The sequence below is a fragment of the Aplidium turbinatum genome, chromosome 6, assembly GCF_918807975.1.
Source record: "Aplidium turbinatum chromosome 6, kaAplTurb1.1, whole genome shotgun sequence".
In the NCBI taxonomy this organism is placed as follows: domain Eukaryota; kingdom Metazoa; phylum Chordata; class Ascidiacea; order Aplousobranchia; family Polyclinidae; genus Aplidium; species Aplidium turbinatum.
The window spans coordinates 16,464,355-16,485,917 of record NC_137477.1 but is presented as its reverse complement, the minus strand read 5'-3'; the positions used below and the strand labels follow the sequence as shown (position 1 = coordinate 16,485,917).

General features: G+C 40.7%; 1 protein-coding gene across 6 annotated transcripts in view; it reads left to right on the top strand.

Annotated features, from left to right (window-relative positions):
- The window catches only part of LOC145772097 (rho guanine nucleotide exchange factor 28-like), a 74,448-nt gene that overhangs the window by 52,070 nt on the left and 815 nt on the right, over positions 1 to 21,563 (top strand). For 5 of the 6 annotated variants that reach the window (XM_082583930.1, XM_082583928.1, XM_082583929.1 and 2 more), the window contains 22 exons: positions 4,375 to 4,424; positions 11,777 to 11,840; positions 12,172 to 12,233; positions 12,864 to 12,925; positions 13,231 to 13,284; positions 13,608 to 13,657; positions 13,994 to 14,143; positions 14,379 to 14,569; positions 14,703 to 14,864; positions 15,110 to 15,233; positions 16,230 to 16,385; positions 16,573 to 16,674; positions 16,829 to 16,908; positions 17,118 to 17,295; positions 17,517 to 17,696; positions 17,939 to 18,028; positions 18,145 to 18,306; positions 18,436 to 18,590; positions 19,791 to 19,945; positions 20,140 to 20,278; positions 20,452 to 20,928; positions 21,005 to 21,158. In XM_082583930.1, coding sequence (XP_082440056.1) covers positions 4,375 to 4,424; positions 11,777 to 11,840; positions 12,172 to 12,233; positions 12,864 to 12,925; positions 13,231 to 13,284; positions 13,608 to 13,657; positions 13,994 to 14,143; positions 14,379 to 14,569; positions 14,703 to 14,864; positions 15,110 to 15,233; positions 16,230 to 16,385; positions 16,573 to 16,674; positions 16,829 to 16,908; positions 17,118 to 17,295; positions 17,517 to 17,696; positions 17,939 to 18,028; positions 18,145 to 18,306; positions 18,436 to 18,590; positions 19,791 to 19,945; positions 20,140 to 20,278; positions 20,452 to 20,928; positions 21,005 to 21,158 — 2,997 coding nt within the window. Of the gene's footprint in view, positions 1 to 4,374; positions 4,425 to 11,776; positions 11,841 to 12,171; positions 12,234 to 12,863; positions 12,926 to 13,230; positions 13,285 to 13,607; positions 13,658 to 13,993; positions 14,144 to 14,378; positions 14,570 to 14,702; positions 14,865 to 15,109; positions 15,234 to 16,229; positions 16,386 to 16,572; positions 16,675 to 16,828; positions 16,909 to 17,117; positions 17,296 to 17,516; positions 17,697 to 17,938; positions 18,029 to 18,144; positions 18,307 to 18,435; positions 18,591 to 19,790; positions 19,946 to 20,139; positions 20,279 to 20,451; positions 20,929 to 21,004; positions 21,185 to 21,563 lie in introns of all 6 variants that reach the window. The other variant, XM_082583931.1, reaches the window with a different exon arrangement.

Genomic DNA, 21,563 nt, shown 5'->3' with positions numbered 1-21,563 from the left:
TTCCTTTCAAAAATTTCAAAAACTCGCCGAATAGGGCACTCGCCGAAAAAGGCTCTCGCCGAATAGGGAACTCGCCGAATCGGACTAGTCGAATCGGACTCGCCGAATCGGACTCGCCGAATAGTAGCAGACCCAAATTATGCAACCACACTAGCATGATAGTTTGCAGCATTTCAAGCGCAGCTACTTCGAAATATATAGTCAACTCTTCTTTGAATGAAAATTACATCTGAGTGACCAAGTTTGGCTAGAATAATTATGTCGATGTTTTTTTTTAACGTCTTCCAATGCGTTGCATTTGTATTTTTGCAGCTTCGTGCGTGAAGTAAACAAGAATTTGCTTCCCACTACTTGAGGTCGCGTTGCATCAGTTTGATGCCTCATAACGTTAAACTATCGTCAGAAAGATTTTCAACGTGACATCAATCGTGGGAACATCATCCATTATTATGAAACAGTCGATGTCCGGCAATCTACCGTAGTATTGTGGCATCCACAGGCGATTGATCTAGGGCTTGCTATTTATAGAAAGATCTGCATCCGGTTTTCTTAAATAGCTTCAGCTGGTTCTTTTCGTTTGCTAGATCTTCCCCATGGGAAGCAATGAAACTTTGAGAATTTTTTTTGTCAAAAGCAAAACAAGTAAAGTTTGTGCATTGGTTCGGTGAACAACTGTCGCCCCAACTTGTGAGAAGGTTTTTAAATTGAACTTTTGGAAGTTGAGAATTATGAGCAGCAGACGACGAGATGCTTATACAATTACATGCCGTGTATTTGATAGATGCGAATTGTGAATCTCTGCAGAACGGATGACTTCCTGTCGATTCCGTGCATTTCGTTCGCGTTCTTGAACTTTCCTTTTCACTTTGCTGCCCAACAAACCTGCCTGTTGTGATCAATGTGCAATGATGTTAAACTCGACTGAAAGAGCCGCATTGCATCTTTATACTACCTTCAGCTTGTGCACTTGTGCAGTCACCTGGTAAACTACGCACGTAACACTTCACAACACATAATTTGCAGAGATTGCACGGTCACTTTAACCCAACTTTTGGTTTAGACTCTAAACTTTAGAGCAACAATGCTCTAAGCTAGAAGACTGTTCAGGTTGCCACTGAAAGTAGATTAATTTAGTAATGAAAATCGATCGTTGTACATATTCTCCATTCGTTGTGCAGTTAAGTTGGTATAAATTCCAACAGCGTCTAAGCGCAGAGGTTATAAAACAATTGTTGTAATTTACAAGCAACCCTTCAGCCCACCGAAGTCTGTTGATTTAAGTTAGAGTGCAAGACGAAATAGGAAAGAGTCTGGAAAGTAACTGGTTTCTGACTGTTAAGCAGAACTATTAGTGCGTTGCTTGATGTCATTGTAATTGTTTACTGTACTGGTTGACTGGTTGTGATACCATATCAATTATCACAACCTTTCGCCAAACTCCTTTGCTCACATTTATGTACAGTAGAAGAGTTTTTGCTACAGCTGTGCCTTGTAGCGAAATGCCTTCGTTGTGTGATTTTGAAACAACACTGGGTTGTCGTGTTTTTATGTGGAAATATTTGCTGAATCCGTGCTTAGTTGTGGACATTGTGAAGTGACCTCCCGCAAACCTCGTTTAATTATATTTGATAGAGCACATCGAGTGCCGCGCATACTTTTAATGTCTTTTCACATTTTCTTAGCAACCTGTAGTCACTTGTCATTCCAACACAACGATAGATTAAAAGAAGTTGTTTAGCAAAGTAATTTTAACTTTGTGTGGAGCTACGTGTGCTTGAGAGATTACTGATTCTTTTACACGCCATCATCATGGGCCAATCCGACAGCGCCAATCCGACAGGGCCATCATCATGGGCCAATCCGACAGTTACTGGTGCTGTTTACTGGAATGGCCCGTTTCGGTGAGTCCGATCCCTATTCGGTGATTTTTTCAATTTTTTTTTTTAAATTATCAGGTACCGTAGCCTAATTATCATTGCCGTTTTAGGGTTAGGGGTTAGAGGTTAGGAACTCACCGAATCGGACTCACCGAATAGTAGCAGACCCGTTGTTTACAGATGTTAATTACAGCATGTATTTACACTGTAGTTTTGGTTTTAATTAAACAAAATAAAAAGTGATAACATTAAAAGGCCTCAGCTAGAACGAAGAATCATGACTGTTGGCTATTGATCTACACTTTGCATTGGTTGTCACGAGTTGTGGTCAACCCCACCACATTTGATGACGGTTTAATCAAATTTGTTGCAAGTCTATTTTTCTTTCGCTTTCATTCCATTCCATTCATCTGCGCGTCATATTATTACAAACCTAGGGACAGCGTAGAACTGGATGTCATAAAGATGATTATGATCCTGCTTTTCATGTTTGCACCAGCACAAGTGTTTGCGCTGCCAATATTTCAGGCAGAGTAAAGTTTAACCGTGTGTGAACATCAGCAGACGTAGAACGAGCTCCACAGCATGGTTTATAAGCTGTGCAGCCGTCTTCTCGTCGAGCTCATGTGTTGACGTTGTGACGTGTGGCGCAAAAGTCAACGGCAGACTTTCCCTGGTCATGGTCGAATGACTCTGTTGTGCCAGTGTTGAAGGAACCAGCATCAGGCTGGCTGCTTGGCTCAGCTTATGATAACGAAGCGTTGTACCTTTCATGGCATGAGTGTAGTTTTGGTCCTGTTACTGACTTGTGTTGAAAATAAAGTCACTGTTGAAAGTTTTAATCTTGAAGTTCAAACTTAGAGTACGACTAGGACAGTGATTGCTGGGTGATTTCAGCCAAATACACTTACATGAACTAACCCTGCGCTGATGTGTTCGATTCGTACAGTAGGCTACATGCTGATAAAGTTCGTGAGAGCAGCTGTGATGAAGAGGGAAGTCAGTGATGTTATTTCATCAGTTGCATACAAAACAGTGCAAAAGTAAAAGTATTTATTTCTTAATGTCGAAACTTCTTGCTTTTCGGGTCTAAGTCGCTCACATAAGTGAGGTCCTGTCTATACTCCATAAAGTTGCAGAGATTAGCAAAAATCATAGCATGAGCATGTTTAATTGTTTATGTGTAATCTAAGTATAATATTTTTTGGGTATAATTTAAAAATGTGTTTTTTGTTAAAACTTTGCGGAAAGCTTTTTCGGCTGCTTAGCCGAGTGGTGAGAACGTCTGCGCGACGTTCGAAAGGACGTGGGTTCGACACCGCTCCAGAGCACGCGACTGTGTCTTGGCAAAGACACTTAATGGCAAGCCAAAATAAGGGGAGCAGCTGACTCGAAGACTATATGTCACTTCGCTGCTTCCTGTCGTCTGTTGTATCGCATCTGTGATCGCAGTGTACTGTATGTTATCGCAATGGGCGCAAATAAAAACACGATTATTATTATTATACTAAAAAAGGCCTCAAAAACGAATTTTTGAATAGGTCATGTTGATGGCGAAAGCTAATCCAATGATTGTATGTGCTGCGCTGTGTTTGTGTTTATTGGATAAACGTAACTTGTGCTTGATTCTCCGTATATAAAACAAACTTCTATAGGATCCCAGCGGTTGCACCGTGGGAATTAATTTAAATTTGTTCTTAAATCATTGCATTAAAATCAGATCCCGCGTGTAGATTTACTTGATCTACTAACTACGGTACGTCTACAGACTTAGAATTGATGTTGAGCATTTGGTAGATTATTGGAATAAGATGAATCATTCAGTATTTTGAGTTGTTGCTAAAGCTGTGTAGATGCGGTGAGTACAATATCAGCTGAAACATGTCGGTTGTTTCAAGCGAACTGATTAACTTATGTTTCTATGTATTCCCAACCGTAACCATTGACTGCGAAATGAACTGCGGTGTTAAATAGTTCGCTCGTTCAAGCAACGGCAGATACTACCTACAGCGTCACTGTTCTTAGCTATTGAGTTGAGTTGATGCTGGGCAAAGCGAGATGAATGTTTGACATTAGTTGAGTGTCTCTTATCAAAGCAATTACATATTGCCTCTATGCAAGCTTGGATGAACAAAGCTATTATTTCTTGCAGAAAGATATATTACGTGTTACCTTTGATTAGAAATAATAATCGTTGACTGTGTTGAATGATTCCACACTCACCCGCTCCGCATACTGGCTGTCTGAAGGTAACATCTACATCAGCAAACGTCAGTTATTAGGTGTAGTGGTTTCCTGTATCTCCCATGTAACGATGATGGATCTTGCGGAACTTCGAAATAGTCTGCTTTTCTGACTCTGACAAAAACTGCTAATCTGACTCCGCATATTATCCCTACAAGGTTTTTCGCTCAATAGTCTTCATCAGTAGTTTAACCGCACCCAATGTTTTTGCGTTAACTTTAGTCTCCCGGCTCAACATACATTTTGTTTGCAGATTCTTTCAACGGCTCTGACGTCACAAAAGACATAAAGAACAAAGCACCGGTGAGTGGACGACTGGACGTGTGCAATATTGCTAGTTGCGGTAGTACAGTAACCCGATGCTTCACTGCTGTTGTTATTGTTATCTAGACGTATTTTTCATAACTCAACTTTTTCATGGAAATCTACTTTATCGCATGTATGCTAGCCTAATGGATTTCTCTCGCAGCCATGCTCGCAGCCCATTCTCACTGACAACGGAAAAAAAACTATAGTTTTCTTACGTGGTCATATAGTGGCCGCAACAAACTGTGTCTACCATCCGTCAGGTGTCGCTGTCGCACCGAACACTTGCAGCGAGTTAATTTCAAAAACCAAAGATCAACTACGGCTCAAAGAGATTAGAAGACAACAATTTTTCTCCTATAGTTGTAGAAGGCTAACATGGAAACGTATCCCAATTAGAAATGCTAATGACTTCACTTTACATTGTTGTCATTGGGCTCAGGCGTGCTTAGATCTGTATGACGTGATGTTACGTCTCAAAGCAAAGTACCGACATGGCACGGAAGTAACAATCTTTTGTGTTAACCTGACAATGAAGTTTGTTGTTGTCATCAGTGTCCGCTCATTGCGATCGGGCATTGATATACTTGCTCTTTGGTAAAGTGTCTTTCCTTGCACCTGAGTTTTTGGAGCGGTTGCCGCTTTGTTAACTGATAACTGATAAGTCACTATTATGACGAGCGAAAATAAAAGATGTTGTCTTGCGACCCATAATCGCAAAACTGAAAGTTTGAACAATCTCTATTTGCACAATAGGTCGTCTGCCTTCTTGTATTAGCCGTGGCCCCACTGGTCCCTGGGTGAAATCAAACACGTTTTGTGTGGTAGTGATGCTCATTTAATGCCTTTTTGCAGTCATAATTACGTCCAGCAATGCAAATTCAACGTTCTATTTATAATAATTAATAACTGTTGCCTTATCCTTCGGATTCTTTCCAAACCTTATTTCTACTGTACAATGCGAGGTTGCACCTTCCACTTAGACAGCCGGTCTATGAATTATACATGGACTCCAATCGTAGACGAATTTATTGTTTTCCGAGTTCTTTTTATGCGTTGTTCTCACGCGAAAATACGTCATAACTATTAACCACCAGTCCGATTTCAAAATGGCTACTTGATGACATGCCTAACCCACTGCCAAGTTTTGTTATGTTCTACACTACGGCTATGCCTGGACTTAATTTTGAGATTGATGCATGTTTTCATCGTTCGATGGATGCTGCTGTACGTTGTATTAACGTTATCGGAACTTGTAGCGCTCTTGGAAACAAAAGCGTAAAGTGTTTTAGCTTTTGAAGCAAAGAGACAAGAAACGGTCAGGCGCAAGTGTTCTATGTTAGGTCATGACGAAAATTTAGACAGCAACCAATGCCTAAAAAGGAATCTTTGACAATTCTAGGTTAGCCACTGATCGTATGTCGCATTATTCTTTTGGTCACGATTGTCTGAATGACAATGACGTAATAATGCGTGGTGGTCGGTTTGGAATTTTGTTGGAATTTGCGGTTTAATTTTGATTTTCGATTGCTATAAAAGCGAAAGTTAAAGAACAAGAAAATGAAAAAATGAATTATGGCAAAACTTGGACAACTTTTCGAAAATGGAAATTCTATTTGAGCGAACTTGTCCAGACATAGCTTTTTAATCCAAAACTGGAATGCAGTTTTTGCTACCTACCTATTGAATTAAGTGAAGAAATATTCGTGTTGGAAGGTTTTATGGAGTACTCAGTAGCCTTGTGCTGCTCAAATATCTAACCCGGGAAGATAGACAGCTGTGAGTTGCTTCAGAAGAGTAATTTTCGGTGGAAATGCTGCGGTTTTTGTCGCGTCATCTCAGGAAGTGATGGAGCATGAAGACATCGAAGCATGACGTTTGTTGCAATTGTGAGAAAACAGAGGGACTTCCGTCCCCCTCATTTGTTTCTTCTTGCATCTCTCCCACGCTCCACTTTCTGTATTTAACACGAAGAAACAGACCAGCTACATCCGACTCACCTTCACGCTACGCTCACTGGTGTATTCTACGCATGTGCCTGTCACAAAATATATTGAGCCTAATCTAATGTTACTGCTATTAGGTGATCTTGTTCCTTTATCTCAATGGTTGTAGCCACCCTTACCCTGAAGCCATCGATTAACGACCGGGACATGCGCATTGTATCATTGTCAGAGAGTGTCTTCTTTAGCTGCGGAATGATATGTCGGTTTTTGTATCTGTTCCTACATAGCTGTTACTGTATATTTCGTTCACGTATAAATAAATTATTTGTCCAAGTGCAAGTTGTTTCATCCTAATGACCACCGTGGATTATCGCGCTTACTTTCGGAGGACTCAGCTATTTAGCGTCCACTTCCGCTAGCAGATGCTGACTAAGCCCTCCTCGTGACGTCAATGTTTCCTGTCTCCAGCCTAGATGCTAGCGCTTATGCATTCATCAGTAAACAAAGACAACGCTTAGAGCAGGCAACCGACCCGTAGAAGGCCAGCTAAGTTGTTTTAAGCCAAGCACGTGCTGGTATCTACTCTAGTGTATACAGTTTTGTACGAGGAAGTGAGAATTAGTTTCACGAGCAAGGTTTGCAAGTTGAGGATTCTGATGACGCTGTAGCGAAAAAAAGAGCGAATGGACCAAAAGAAGGGCTGGGCCGGGTCGTTGCACGGCCATAAAGGGGAGAATGGGGCAGAGAAAGACAAGTTTGGAGATCGCGTTAGGTATAACTTTACGCCCACTCCCTACAAAGACCCAGTCACTATCAAGCATCGACGACGCCAGGTAACATTGCCTTCTAACACTGTTGATTGAATTTGCAATGTTGCATTGTGGCATTGTTCAGGCAAGTGGGTTTTGCATTACTCTTATTGATAAACAACGTTGGATAGACGATGTTAAAAACCAAAGTTTATATAATGTTTGAGTTGCTGACTATCACAGTAGACTTGAAGCGCGTAACTTCGGCAGGCATGAATTCCGTTTCACAATCTCAGTCATTGTCGTTGAAAAACGCGAATTCCAAAGAACACCGACGAGAGGTTTAATAATGGCAAGATCCTAGACCTGCTATTGCCGTGCTTTTTAAATGGTGTTTCCTAAAATAAGGTTATCTTATGAAGTGATGTTTTATTCGGGGATTAATTTCCCGGTAAAGCACCAATCAAATAAGGTGAAAATGACCTACAAAATTAATAATCAGAAGGTGTGCAAATAAGACAAACACCTGCTATGTAATTACACGTTTGCGAGGAAACAAACTGAACCATCCACCAGAACTCTGTTGTTTTGTATTGGCTATTCGGTCGATTCTTGCTCGGTGAATGAAATTATCGTATTTTCATGACCGAGATTGCTATTCATTGGCCTTTCCGCTCATTTACGCTGTCTACTAAAGGGCTAGATTTTCCTTCGTTGCTTTTTAGTTGATCCCGGTATTGTGTGATTCTCCTACATATCCTAGCTAGTGCATTGCGTCTACTCCCTTGGCCTCGGTTAGAAGATGCCTCATCGCCTCACGTGAAGTGGCTTGCAGTGATCTGAGGTCGTCTCCGTATCAACATCTCTTCTCCTGCAATCTTATTGTCGCAAAATCGACCTGAATGTACAAACAAAGCCGGACGGTCGATTCCCAGACAGCAAATCAGTCGTTTTTTGCTTTGATTCGACGTCTACAGACGTTGAATCAATGTACAAAACGACTGATTTGCTGTCTGGGTTGTGGTTTCTAGACAGTTTATCACTTTTGCGTTCATCATTGTAACAACGCTCTACTGTACATCGTCATAGATTGACGATTATGTTCAGCCTGTTAGTACTTGATCAGTAATTGTCCTGAAGGATTGGAGTTGCTTTTATTGACCAAAAGCTACACATTTAAATTAAGCAATAAAAGCGCAACTGCATTATGCATTGTTGAGAAGGAGCTATCTTCCTGGTATCAGCACTAACTATTAACACATATGCATGCCAAGCTGCTGCCAAGTTCAAGCTTAGAAAACAAACGGCACATTGCGTTTTTTTAATGTGATTTGCGCTGAAAATTTTTCCAGATGGCTCGGAAACGTACATGGATCGATATTTTAAAGCTTCACTGCGTCGACCATGCAGTGTCCATAAATATACTTGTGCTAGGTTATAATTATCGCGCGTTATAAGCGGTTTGTAACTAACAAGATGTATAGTTAACCCATGATGGTTGTGGAGCTAGTGGATGAGTCTAAGCGTAAACAACACAAAGCCTGCTTGTTAGTGGGCGGCCCTTTTTAACGTGACGCAAGCAAGGTTTAATTAAGCCTTGCCAAGTTAGAGGAAGTAGCATCTGGCTGTTGGTTGGAACTGTGTTGCAGGTTTCTGGCCAACTTGGATTGGGAAAATGCAGACAAAAGCAAGAGAAAGTGTAACAAGTGTAGTTGAGTGAGATACTTTTGGAACAGACCATATCAAGAAATATTACATTACTCAGCAAACCAAAGTCTGAATGTTGCTTCTACCCACTTCTACCTTGCATACACGCAATTTTTATCATTGCCACAGCCAAGACCATGAGTTTGTGGTCTATCCAATTTAGTTGAAGCTTTTTCAGCTTTTAACGTTGAGTTCTTTTTAAATGTTAATGAGTAGGCAGGTTTAAAACTGTTAGAAGTATCAGTTATTATGTTCTTTTGTACAAAACACAAATGTTACGATGTTTCACGGCAACACATCTGCTCTTTGTAAAACCATGGTCCTGATGTTTATCCACTTTAGCGTTTCATTAGCAGAAGAATTGAAATTAGCCAGTGCTGTGTACAGTACCGTTCGAGGTTCTGTCTTCGTTGCTTTTGTTAACCTGATTGGTTGATATCAGAAGTTAAGAAAGTTTCCTGTTACAAAGCATAAGTTTATATGTTTGATGTCAGCTTCAAGACGAGCGACGTGCATGACCGACCGAGGTCATCGGGCCCGTACCGGTTGGTTTAAGACAAGGACTAAAGGGTTATTGAAAAATAGATTATGAAACTTGTAATTTGGATAAACTGACCCATGGCCACCTAAAGATACGGCCTGATTTGTCACATTTTGCGTAAATTTCCAGGTTTTTCTAACTTTGGGCAAACGTTTAAATAAATTTTTCTAAAAATTAGATTTTTACGCTTTTTTTATTCTTTTCCCCAGATAACACAATAGGTTTTAACATCTTCACATGTTGAAAAATAAAGAAATTTTGAAGATTTTAGTCAGACTGTTAATTTTCAATAACAGTCTGATTTTGCGTTTTTCAACTTACTTTTTCTCATTTGCTACTGCTTCCCTAAGGCAACAAAAAAGTTTTATGTCATTAGGAAACCACAAAAAGTAAGAACATCTCAAAAAAAGTCAGTCAAGCACCAGCAGTAGCTGTAATCAAAATCTGCAAAATGTGACAAATCAGGCCGCATCTCCAGATGGCCATGACTGACCCATGGACACTGGACAGGCATAAGAAAGATTTGTTTGAAAAGAGCATGTTTGTCTGTGGGCTATCAGCGTTTGCAGTGAATGACGCATCATCCTCATGAACCAACAATGGCTACTTTCAGCTTACGCTACGCTGACATCAAAATAATGTTTTTAAACATTCCTGCATCGTCAATGCGAGTGGAAATGTTCAAAAATCGTTTCTGTGGACAACACTCGGATTGGTGCTACTGTTCCATTGTCGCTCTTCTGTTTTGCTCGCCCCGTCTGAACTGGCCGCTGACTCGTTTCAGTGAGGGCGCATTGACGAACTCTTTCTGACTATTTCAGAGCCAGACCTTTGCTAAATGCATTTAAAGCAGTTTTTTAAAACCGGCTAGCCTTGTGATTGGCTTACTGCTCACTGTGTGTGTCGTCATAACTAATATTTACACCACATCGACAATGTCACTTCTAAGTAGTAGATTTGACGTCATGGCACCGTCACCGCGACATTCAAGAGTGAAGTTGCGTAAAAAGGTAGCGTGCATATCAATGCTGTGTTTGCTTGATGGTCGATTCTGTTTGTGAAAGTATTTCTGTCTACCATTGTACATCAAACGGACGACAGACTTCTACTAGAAAAATCTTTGAAAGTTTTAAAATCAACTGTAATGGGGCGGTCACTGTCATTGACGATGTAAAATCTGGTGCCGCCCTTAATTGAATTGGATTTAGATTTTCTGCCACTGCCATTTCTGCCACAAATGTTCGCTTGCAAGGGAAACACCCATTGGGGGTTTTTCTTGTGACATAACTGCTTTCGTCGGTCTTCTTCATTGCGGGGTCAGATTGGGTGGCAATAAGAAACCTTGTCCTTTTATCTAATTTCTTCAAATAATAATTAATTAAAGCAGCTTGATATTACGGAAAAAAAGCACTCTGTGTTGTCACATTTTTCGACACACTCAAATCTTTGCTCCAGTAGTGAAATAACCTGAATTTGTGACTGAACCACTTAAAATAATCTCGCAATCATGAAAAATATCAAAAGTGTCTAACCACTTTGCATGAAGCGAATGTCATGTCAGGGATATCTAAAGAAGGGAATACGAAGGCTTTTATTATGTCTGACAATAGAAGGGCTTTTGTTTATCTTAAATAATCTCTGTTTATCGTAAAAATGACAATTGGCACCCATAGTAGTTTAATAAATCTTGTTATGATAACTTGCATTGCGCTATTAGAATCAGGCCTGGATATTCACAGCATGCTCATGGTTGCTTGTTAATTCAACTACCCATATACTTGCTTTACATCTAGCTTACTGCAAAGGCTTTGTTAAAAAAAAAAACAGCTTACTGGTAACTTTTCAACCGTCTTTGTAAACAAGTATTCTTTAAATATGCTCTACGTGACATTTGCTAACTGTCTTCTGTAGCTCGTTGTACCAGCTGCACTACAAAACTTTCTGCAATTCCAAAAAAAAACGCATTTTTAACGTGCTACAAACTACCGCCCTGGTAGTGTCATGAGAATAAGGCAATTGCTGCGAGCCTTCATATCCCCTTCTCTAGACATCCCTGATGTCATGTGCATGTGGATTGTGGATGTTGTGCTTACGTTAGATCCGTTCACTGAGTTTACATCACAGCATAGTGGTCTGCAAAGACATGCAGTCAAACCACCTAGCATTTGAGCATAGTAATCCAAGTTTCGGGATGGCGTGACCTTTGACACGAGCGAGCTTGAAAAATGTCAGCGTCTTTGAAAGTCTTTCCATCCACCATTTTTACAAAAGTTACGTTTAAACTTTTTGAGTTTTTTTATTGTATTGTTAAAAATGAGTAAGTCATGAAAGCATGTTCTCCTATGTAACACCAGTAAGTAACAGGATTAGTAAAATAAACCCTATAACAGCATACTTCCTTTGCAGAGGGCCTCCATCATCCAACAACGACCTCACAGCATGATGCTCAATCTGCCGGCACAATACCCAGGTGATAAACCTTGTATTTTTGACTAACCAAGTCCATTTAATAAAGCATATTGTTTGACACTTTTATATGGTGCTCGGATGATGTTGAATAAGACAGCGTAAATGGGTTTGAATTGAAATAGAACACTGAACTTTTTGCTTCTGCCTTCTGAACGGTATGTTAATTGTGTGCTGTCATGGTAGACAGAAAAGGCCTTTTTTGAATCTTCAAATATCCAAAGACTGACTCTTCTCAATGTTTGGTTTGTTTTTGCTCATTGTTTGAACTCCTTTGCTTGAATTTTTTTACATGATAAACAAAAATATTTATTTTGTTTATTTGATATCTTCAGTTGGCAACCCTGCGACCGATCTGTCTGGAACGAGCCCGTCGTCAAGGATGCGCCCGACGTCGGTGAGTCGTTTGAATCTCATTCAAGTATTGGTTATTCCACTAATCCACTTGCCTGGGGATTAATCAATGTAGAGTTTTTGTTAATAAATATTGGCTGTTTTCTCAAAACAGACAATTGTCATGATGTACAAGACCACACTGCGTTTTCTAACTTGTTTTTTGACTGCGGTGGTCTAAGTCCAATGTTTATTTACGTTGTTTTTATTGTAGCAGTTGAAACTCTTCGGTCGGTTTCAGTAATTGCCAACTAAATTTCCAAAAGTTTGGTGTTTTGTCTTACGAAAACTTCTGCCAGCTTCAATGCTTGGCCAAACCAGGCTTCTCAAACGGATAGTTATCGGGGATGCTGACAATGTTGGTTCGGAAACTAAAACTTGTTTAAAAAGTTCAACGACTTCCCTATCAGCAAAATGGTGTAAAGCCTGTTGTTAGCCCTGTGGACTTTCGTTCTTGGTGGAACTGGTGGAAGCACTTAGCCAATCGTATCTCAGATAGCATATCGACCGTTTTTTTACTTTGATTCAACGTCTGCATACATTTAATCAATGTAAAAAGCGGTTGATTAAATGTCTTGGTATAAGTCATGGCAGGTTACAACGCGTGTTTAATTGTTTATGTTGTTGCTTGCAGACTGTCGGTGGTTTCCCTATCAATCCGATGATGACGGATTCCATTCAAACGGCCGGAAAGAGGTGAGATAGTACTGTTGTTGTGACGTAACATTCAATTATGGCATTAATTTTTAAAAAAATGGAGCTATTGTTTACCTTTGATGAAATGGAGGAGGCATGCTATTGAATTTACAATCAGGCTACTCCAACTGGTCATTCAACGAATCATGATTCCAGCCTGAAGACCAGTCTTTATTTATTTGACATCCTGCAGATATTGAATCAATGTAAAAAACGGACTGATTTACTGACTAGATTGCTCATAATCTCAGATTGATGTGTATTCAACGACAATTGTTATTAAACTTGCACTTATTGCTTCACAGATCGAGTTATTATGAAGAAGAGGATGGGACGTCTGCCATGGCTTACTTGAGCAAGTGGGTTCGATCAAGCCGCGTCATTATTATTTTTAAGTGTGAAAACGACCCAGCGTCACCATGGCACTACATTGTTGTGGACATGGTCATGTTAAGAGTTTTTGTTAACTGTTACAGTAAATAAGAATTACACAGTCTAAAACACCGCTTTCTTATGCCCCAATATGTTATGATTGAAGACAAATGGTACCTTCAAGGTAACAGTGTCTTTGTTTGTTATGTTTTCTTATTGCAATGTTCCGCACCCAGTGGATCGGCCTCCAGACAATTCTGTGTCACGCTTGTCAAATTTTCTGGTTTTGTAACTTTATTTTTTTGTATAGCTTTCGAGACAAGGAAAAGATATCGGGTTCCTACGAATCTCTGGATGAAGGTCAGTGGATAAGTTGTTTGGTTTATTAACTTTGCCGGTTTCATAACTGATCAAAGGCAGTCTACTGTATTTGATAAGTTGGATCTTGTTAAAGAGTGGTCGGTAATCAAGATTTAGTTGAAGCGAAATTGAGTGATTTTCTGTGAATTCTTTTGTTTAAAGTTTTTGCACTATAATGTTTAAACATGTCAAATTGCTGTGAAAGTTCCAGTGAACCTTGTTTCCGTCAGTGCCACCGCGGATTCATGTTCAAAGAGATTTTCTTAGGTTTTTGATTATCACTTCAATTTTGAATCTTTTTGGGATTGTATAATGGTAATCCTTCCTTTTCCTTAGTGTCACTGGACGCTGCGGACATTGAGTCCGATCCTGATCTCATGGTCAAAAATGACGAACCTGATTCGTGGAGTGCCGCGCTGCAGAAGAAATCCCTTAAGAGACTCTCCCTCACCAAGAAGGAAATCAAACGACAAGAAAATATATTTGGTGAGCATTCAGCAACTAGACTGCAACCAACTTATGTATTTAGCATTTTATGCGTTATATTAGTTACTGATGTTTCTGTGTGAAAATATCCATTCACACTACTCTTTTGTTGCTGAGTAACTCTTTGTTGTTATATTTTGTTAAAATTCCTGGAGTTTTTAAAGAAGAAATCCAGTACATTATTTTTAAGTTTCTGGTTGTGGCAGTTTAACATTCGGTTCCCATTTTTTGACAGAGTTTATCCAGACAGAGAAAAACCACCTGACCACCCTCAAGATAATGCAGAAGGTCTACGCCCGAGGACTGGTCCGGGATGTGCACATGGATGTCACCACCATCAACGAACTCTTCCCCCTCATCGATGACCATGTCGACTTTGTGACGCAATTCGTGCAGAAACTTACCGAACGCCAAAACGGGAACAAGGTTAGTGGATGATCTAATTACGTGGTGGCTGGTGACGAATGTAATGCCGGTGATAAGATTTCAAACACGTTGCAAATTATAGAAAACTGACTTGTGATAATTATTGATCTTTTGCAACTTTCCACTTGGCCAGGTCGTGAGCGGTATCGGCGACATACTGGTGGCCCAATGGAGCTCCAACAGTGGGGAGACAATGAAGAGATTGTTCGGAGATTTTTGCTCGAAACAAAACGAGATTACCAACCGCTACAAAGAATTGATAAAAAACGACAAGAAGTTTCAAAGTTTCATGAAGGTAAGCGCAACGAAACGTTTTGATTTCCAACATCCATGGTCACTCACAAGCACTCTTGACTTGTTTCTGTTCAGTGGTGAATTGATTTCAATTTTCGATCATTCCTTTATCTTATCATTGCTTTCAGTTGTTTTGTTTAACTAACTCATGACGTCACCTCAATGGTATGGTTGTCGCGACCCATAGTGCTGTGAGCGATGGCGCATTTATGTGTACTCCACCGCAACGGATCCATTTGTTGACAGAAATGGGATAAAAATCCAATCACGCGTCGCCAGGACATCCCGGGCTGTGCTCTCCTCATCACTCAGCGCATCACAAAGTATCCCATCATGCTGCAAACGCTCATTGAAAACTCCAATAAGAAAGGTAGGTGTCAACGATGCATCGTCACTTTTATCTCGAAATTATTCCTTTTTCAGACGATTCTACAGTTTAAGTTATCCTCATCAAGTAAATTGAGCTCACGGACATTTTGTTTTCATTTTTCAAATTCCCATTGTTTTAGAGAAGTTATCTTGGAAGAAAAGTTTAGGATTCATCGATTTGCGGACTGTACAGTTTTTAATTGTCAGAATATACTTTTCACATATTGGCGAGAATTCAACTTCTGTATTTCGAATCGCTAGCCCAGGTTTGGAAGCCGGCATGGAAGTATTTGAGTACGACTACTTCTATTTCACTCGAATGGAAATTAATTGCGTTGTCGTTATTTTTGTATTCATATACCGTACTCAAAACGACACAGCAAGTACTTCAACAAGTATTATGTCACTATTTTTGAACACAAATGCTACAACTTGTGCTTTACTGTTCTTAAATTCTTAAACCTCATTGTTGCCATAGCAAATGCTCGATGATGACACCATCCTTGCACTCGAAGCATTATGGCGTCATAATGTGAAGAGAATTTGGCCGCCTATTCGCCTCATAGTGGGGCGGGTGGGTCTGAGAGCAGCGGTGGCTAGTTGTTGCGTGGGCCCACTTTGGTGCAAGCAATCGGAAAGTTTCAGTGGCTCAGTTTTCTGGAGGTCACCGACTTCTAACAAGTTGCTGACCATGTATTTACCCCGCGTGTGAACCAGGAAATTGTAATTATAATAATTCACGCACCTGCATGAATAAGCATTGACGTGAGGAGTTGGGAAATAACGCTCCGACAGTTCACCTGATACTAAATACTGTAAATCGTCCATAAACATGACAAGCTTGTCGTGGCGGATGTTGATGATGCGGACTTTCCTAGATGTGGGTTTCAAAACCAACAGTGACCTGTTTCTTTTTGACCTTGTTTTTTATGTTTGGAAAGTGGCCCCTGCAGCTTCATTTTGAATTGATAAACCAAAACCTTGTTATATCCTTCAGACCATAAGGAGGACTACCAGAGCTTGGAAAAGGCCTTGGAGTTGTCCCGGGAGATTGCGAAGGCGGTGGACGAGCTGGTGCAAGCTCATGAGCGGGAGAAGCTCCTCTTGGAGATTTATGAAAAAACCGAAACGAAATCTTCATCAACTTACAAAGGTAACGAACACCTTGGAGTGATTAATGGTTTCCTGGTTTGAAGTCATTTTTGTCTATTTCCTTGCGCGTTTCATTGTTAAAAAACTTGTTTTGTTACCGTACAAAGTTTGTCACTACTAGTTTCAGTGTCCAACGCAATTGACGTCATGTTGGCAACAGTTGTGACGATTTATTGACTTGTTATTAGATGGCCGAAAGTTCGACAGGAAGGATTTACTCAGCCGTAACCGAAAATTGCTCCACAGCGCCACCGTGCAGTGGAATGTCAAGGATAACAAAAAGTTCACAGGCGAGTTCGCTATAGCGACTTGGAATAAGAATGGTTTATATGAAGATAGTTTTATTATTGCATTTTAATAATTCTATTGTTTTATATCATCGTATTGCTAGTTAAATTTTGACAAAGTATCGAAAGATTCCCTGAAAACTGGTTTTCTTCACAGACATTTTCATGTTCCTTCTTTCGGACTGCATAGTCTTCCTCCAAGACAACAACGGAAGGTACTCCTTTCCCTCCGGTCAGGTCAGTTACTTCTGATGTTCGATCGTGTTAGTATGTTGCTAAACCTCTCGTTGGTAATGTCACCAGAGGCAATTCTCAATGCGGATAGTATGTGATTTTTGACGTCATCACCCATATGACGTCACGCAATATGTGTAGACAACTAAGCTACGAGTGGGTATGATGTAAAATATATACTAAAACGGTTTGATTTGACGTCCTAATTGCAGCCTGCCGTAGTTCCCCTTCAAAAGATGATAGTTCGAGAAGTAGCCGGCGACGATAAAGGTTTGTACCTGATGAGCATGACCACTCAACTGATGTACTCCATCAAGCTTCCCTCCGTGGACGACTGCAAGACCCTCATGCACACAATCCGACTGGCCATCGGCAACTGCCCTGATGAAGGTGAAGCATCATTTTGTCGCATGTCGTAAAATAAGATCTCGGGTTACTGTTGATATATTGAAATTAAAGTAAGGTGTAGTAGAGGAAACCGGTCTCCCATGAGACATAAGCCGCAGCATCATGGCTAGGAAGTTACTTGTTGATGTTACCTCGTTTTTCGCTGCGGCCTAATCGAACTTCTTGAGTTGATTGACTAATTTACAGTAAGTTTTACCAATCAGATGATTACACGACATCTGAAGATGATGTGGAACGTCGACTCCACGAACAGCGATTGGACAAAGCGAACCAAGCGATCAGGCAACTGGAGCTCACTGATCAGAGGATCAACAATATGCTGGAGGAGAAAATGAGTCTGTTCAAAACTTTGGCGGATTCTGTGGACCGTGGCAGCGCAGTTTGTGAGCACTGTATATGTGTCGTTGTTGTTTTATATTGCTCATAACAAACTTGTTCGATTACCTTCTGTTTTCACTGCCTTCTATGCACATCATGTTAGATTTTTTTTTACCTGTTGACTTAACTTTTATCGAGCAGTTTGCAAGAAGTCGAATGCCGATGAGGTATTTTCAACATGTTAATGCAATTTTTATTTAAGTCGAAATCGGTGAATTTAATTGCATTTATTGTGGTTGTATCACAGCTCACCTACACTTTCGGATTCCTTACTACCCTCCTGACGAAATGAAACTGCCCCCCAGCACACCGTTGTTGCTCAATGCAATTGCTCAAGGTGAGAAAGATCTATGCTTCAAATAATTCTTTTGATGAATGCCGTTTATTTACCAAGCTGTCGTCACAACTAAATTAATTTTGTTACCGTAATGAAAATACTTGCCTCCATTTCAGTGACAAAGTTGAGCGACACCTTCTACAACCCCAAGGGGCTTTCGCGTCACCCATCAAGTGTTGGAGAAAGTGAAAATAGCAACCGTTCCACCCCTTCTCTACCCAAACGTTCAGATACGTTTGGCGGGTTTGACCATGACAAGGAACCTGCTTCGCCCCGGGGTAAGTTGGAGCAATGAGGCTCCAGGTTAAAATGCGAAAATAGCCGAGAAGTGTTTTTTCATGTAACACTGATTGTTTATATGTGATACCCAGTTTCGTTTATCATTAACCGATTGCTCTCTCGTGCAGCCAAGTGGATGAACTCTTCACAAAGCGACAGCAAACTCACTGAGCTGGAACCGCTCAGCTCGGAGTCATCGAGCCGGAACAGGGATTCGGGCTTAATGGATTCGGACACTGTGACGCAACACAGCGGTTCACAAAGCAGCATAGCAAAAGCCTGGGTGGGTAGAAACCGCTGCTTTGTTACTCTGACGTTCATCTCATATATTAATTTTCTGCGGAAACATTTTGTATTGATCTTTGTAATCTCATATCAAAATTTGGCAAGTTTAGGAATGTGACGCCATTTTTTTACTTCACCTAATTTTATATACAATCTTGGAAAAGAGATGGTTTTCTTGAACCATAGGCAAATAAAATCTAACAACCACACGGCATTTAACATAATACAATAACATGAAAAGCCCTTTATCAAGTAACCAACTGACTGATGTTGTACATAAATTGAAATTATAAAACTGATCATCTACATACACAAAATTGAAAAAAAAAACGCATAAGAATGAAATGGCAAGGCGGAGGAAAGGCAAAAACACACATCACATGACGCAACGTTATGTAAAGACATTTAGCAGGTAGGAGGCGCCTGCGGTGAACAACTGCCTACAAGAGGATTGCAAGATTTTATGAACAAAGCCTCATGGATTTTAGTATCAAATGCGGTGAAGCATTTACGCACAATTCTAAAATACTCCAGGGATGGCTTATTGTTTGAACAAGTTTGGCAATCGAGTATATGATCTTTAATGGCACTTTTTCTGTTGAAAGCAGTTAAAAGTTAAACCTAATCTTATATCACGTCAAATGTGACGTTTTTGGCCATCCTATGTGATGCAATTAAACCCTAACTCCCATCCCGGTGTAACGGTCCAGGAGTTACAACGGTCCAAAAGTTACCGTGCTGCTGCAGCGTGGCAGTCTAAAAGTGACGTCAGACCACAAATGACCAAAGCTGCCCGGCGCTTCCGAAGGCGATACAAAAGCAAAAATTTTACCACTAAGTTTAATTGAGTAGTTGCTCTCAAGCTTTTGCATACATTTTCATTTAAGATTAATCAATGCTTAAAATTGTTAATGTAACTTTTTGAGCAGTAGAAATTTCAATTATTTTTATGAAAAAAATAATTAATTATATTTGGCAATCCTGGTAACTCTTGGACTGCGGTCACTCCTGGACCGTTACACCGGATGGCGTTATTTGATATTTAAACAGCTCATATTTTAGTATTTTGTTTAATGTTTATGTGTATTGCTTTTTTTCCATTATAAACTAATGTGGTCTGGCTACTCAACTTGGCTTTGAGGTCACACTCATCATCTTGTTTGGTACTTCGCTAATTTTATACTTTCCATCACTGCAGGAGCCGTGCAGTGATTCACCCAGCGCCCGGACCACCCCTGGAGAGGAGGGACGCATGAACCCCACCCCTGACCAAGTGGCCGCCTTGACTTCCTTAGCCCATATACTGAGCGAATATCAGTCCTACGCTGCACAACAGGACACGTTGGTAGAAAAGTAAGCGATGACGTAACATATTGTGAAACGGGCTTGTTGCCTGGCAACATGAACAATGTTTCATCATCACGGAAAGGTTCTATGGCCATCTTGCAAATTCATCTGCTTGTATGTTGCCATTGGGTCAATGACGACTAGCAACGATACCACTTATATGAGATCCAAACTCGAACTAACGGCCATGGTTGTTGCAGGTTGCATCATCAACTGTCTTCTTCGGATCGAAATGTAACCTGGAAGAAGCGATCGGTAGGTGGCGCCTTGCAGGAGGCTGAACTGAAGCGGAACCAAATCAAGCAACAAGAACAGATAGATCAATTCAGGAAACAACAGGTAGACGGTTTGAGTGTGCACCTGAGTTTTGTGGCGCTGGGAAGTTCATGTAAACTTTCCGTGAAAGTGTCGGTGACGTTTTATACTATTTACAAGAAGTTTATTGCACCAATTTGCGTTAAGCCATAGAAGTTTGTGAGAACATATTTTGTTGAAACTTAATCTCATTGCAGATCAAGCTCCGGCAAGAGCAGGAACAATGGCAGAAGAAGGTGGAGCGGTACGAGCGATCCTTTGAGAACGACAAGAAGGAGTTTGAGGAGCAGAAAGCAAAATTCGTTTTGGAGCGCGAGGAGACGGAAAAGCAGAAGATCGATATTCAGAAAGCGAAAGATGAATATCAGCGCGACCTGATCCGGCTGCGAGAACTTCAAAGGAAGAGCCAGCACGACCACGCGTCGTCAATAAACCGAAACAACAGCAGTAACAGCAACTTAGATCTGAACGAGTTCAAGCCAGATATCCTAAAGCAGAGCCGGTCTCATTCCAGTCTGCAAGTCTCCAACTTGGAGTTGCCAAGCAATAGGAAACCCCCTTCACCCACTTACACTAACGCTTCCGACTACCCCCGCACCTTCCCCGGAAATAAGCGCGATCCGGAGAAGCCTCTCCACCTCCAGTACAGCGCCACCAACCAACTCACCGGACAAGTAAATGAACAACAACTTGCTTGTAGTTACGTAGTTTGTTTTCCTTGACTTTAATTCTTTTGTTATCTTATTCCAGGGTCCGAAGCACCAAGACATCAACTCTAAGTTGGTATCCAAGTTGGCCAACAGCAGCAAGGCCAAGACGTCCTCCGGAAGTGAAAAAGGTGGCATCCATCAACTGTTCCCAGTAAAACTTTCGAAGTTGGCCAACCAGACCCACGGCTCAACCAGTAAGAGACCCCATGTTGTATAGGAAGTAAGTTAGTCACGTGTGCTTGAGACTAGAAACCGGCTTTTTCCGGTTCAAACTGGTTTGCGCATGTGTGTGACCTTTTCTTTCTTTTCTCTGGACATTAACGTCCTTCATTTGTCCAACTTTCATTTTAGAAACATGTGGAAACTATTGTTTGACTTGAGTCTTACTATTGTGAATATAACGAGGACGAACAGCTCCAAAACTGCTCAGCTCTGTTCAGTCGATGTCACATGCAGCCGTCGTAGGATTTTTCACTAACCTTCACGTCTTCTATCTTTTCCTGTGTAGCATGAACTAACAAAAAGTTACGGAAAATTTCTCACTTTGCTTTTGTTTGCAAAGGGAATTTCCCGTGTTTGAAAACTAACCCTTTGCGTGA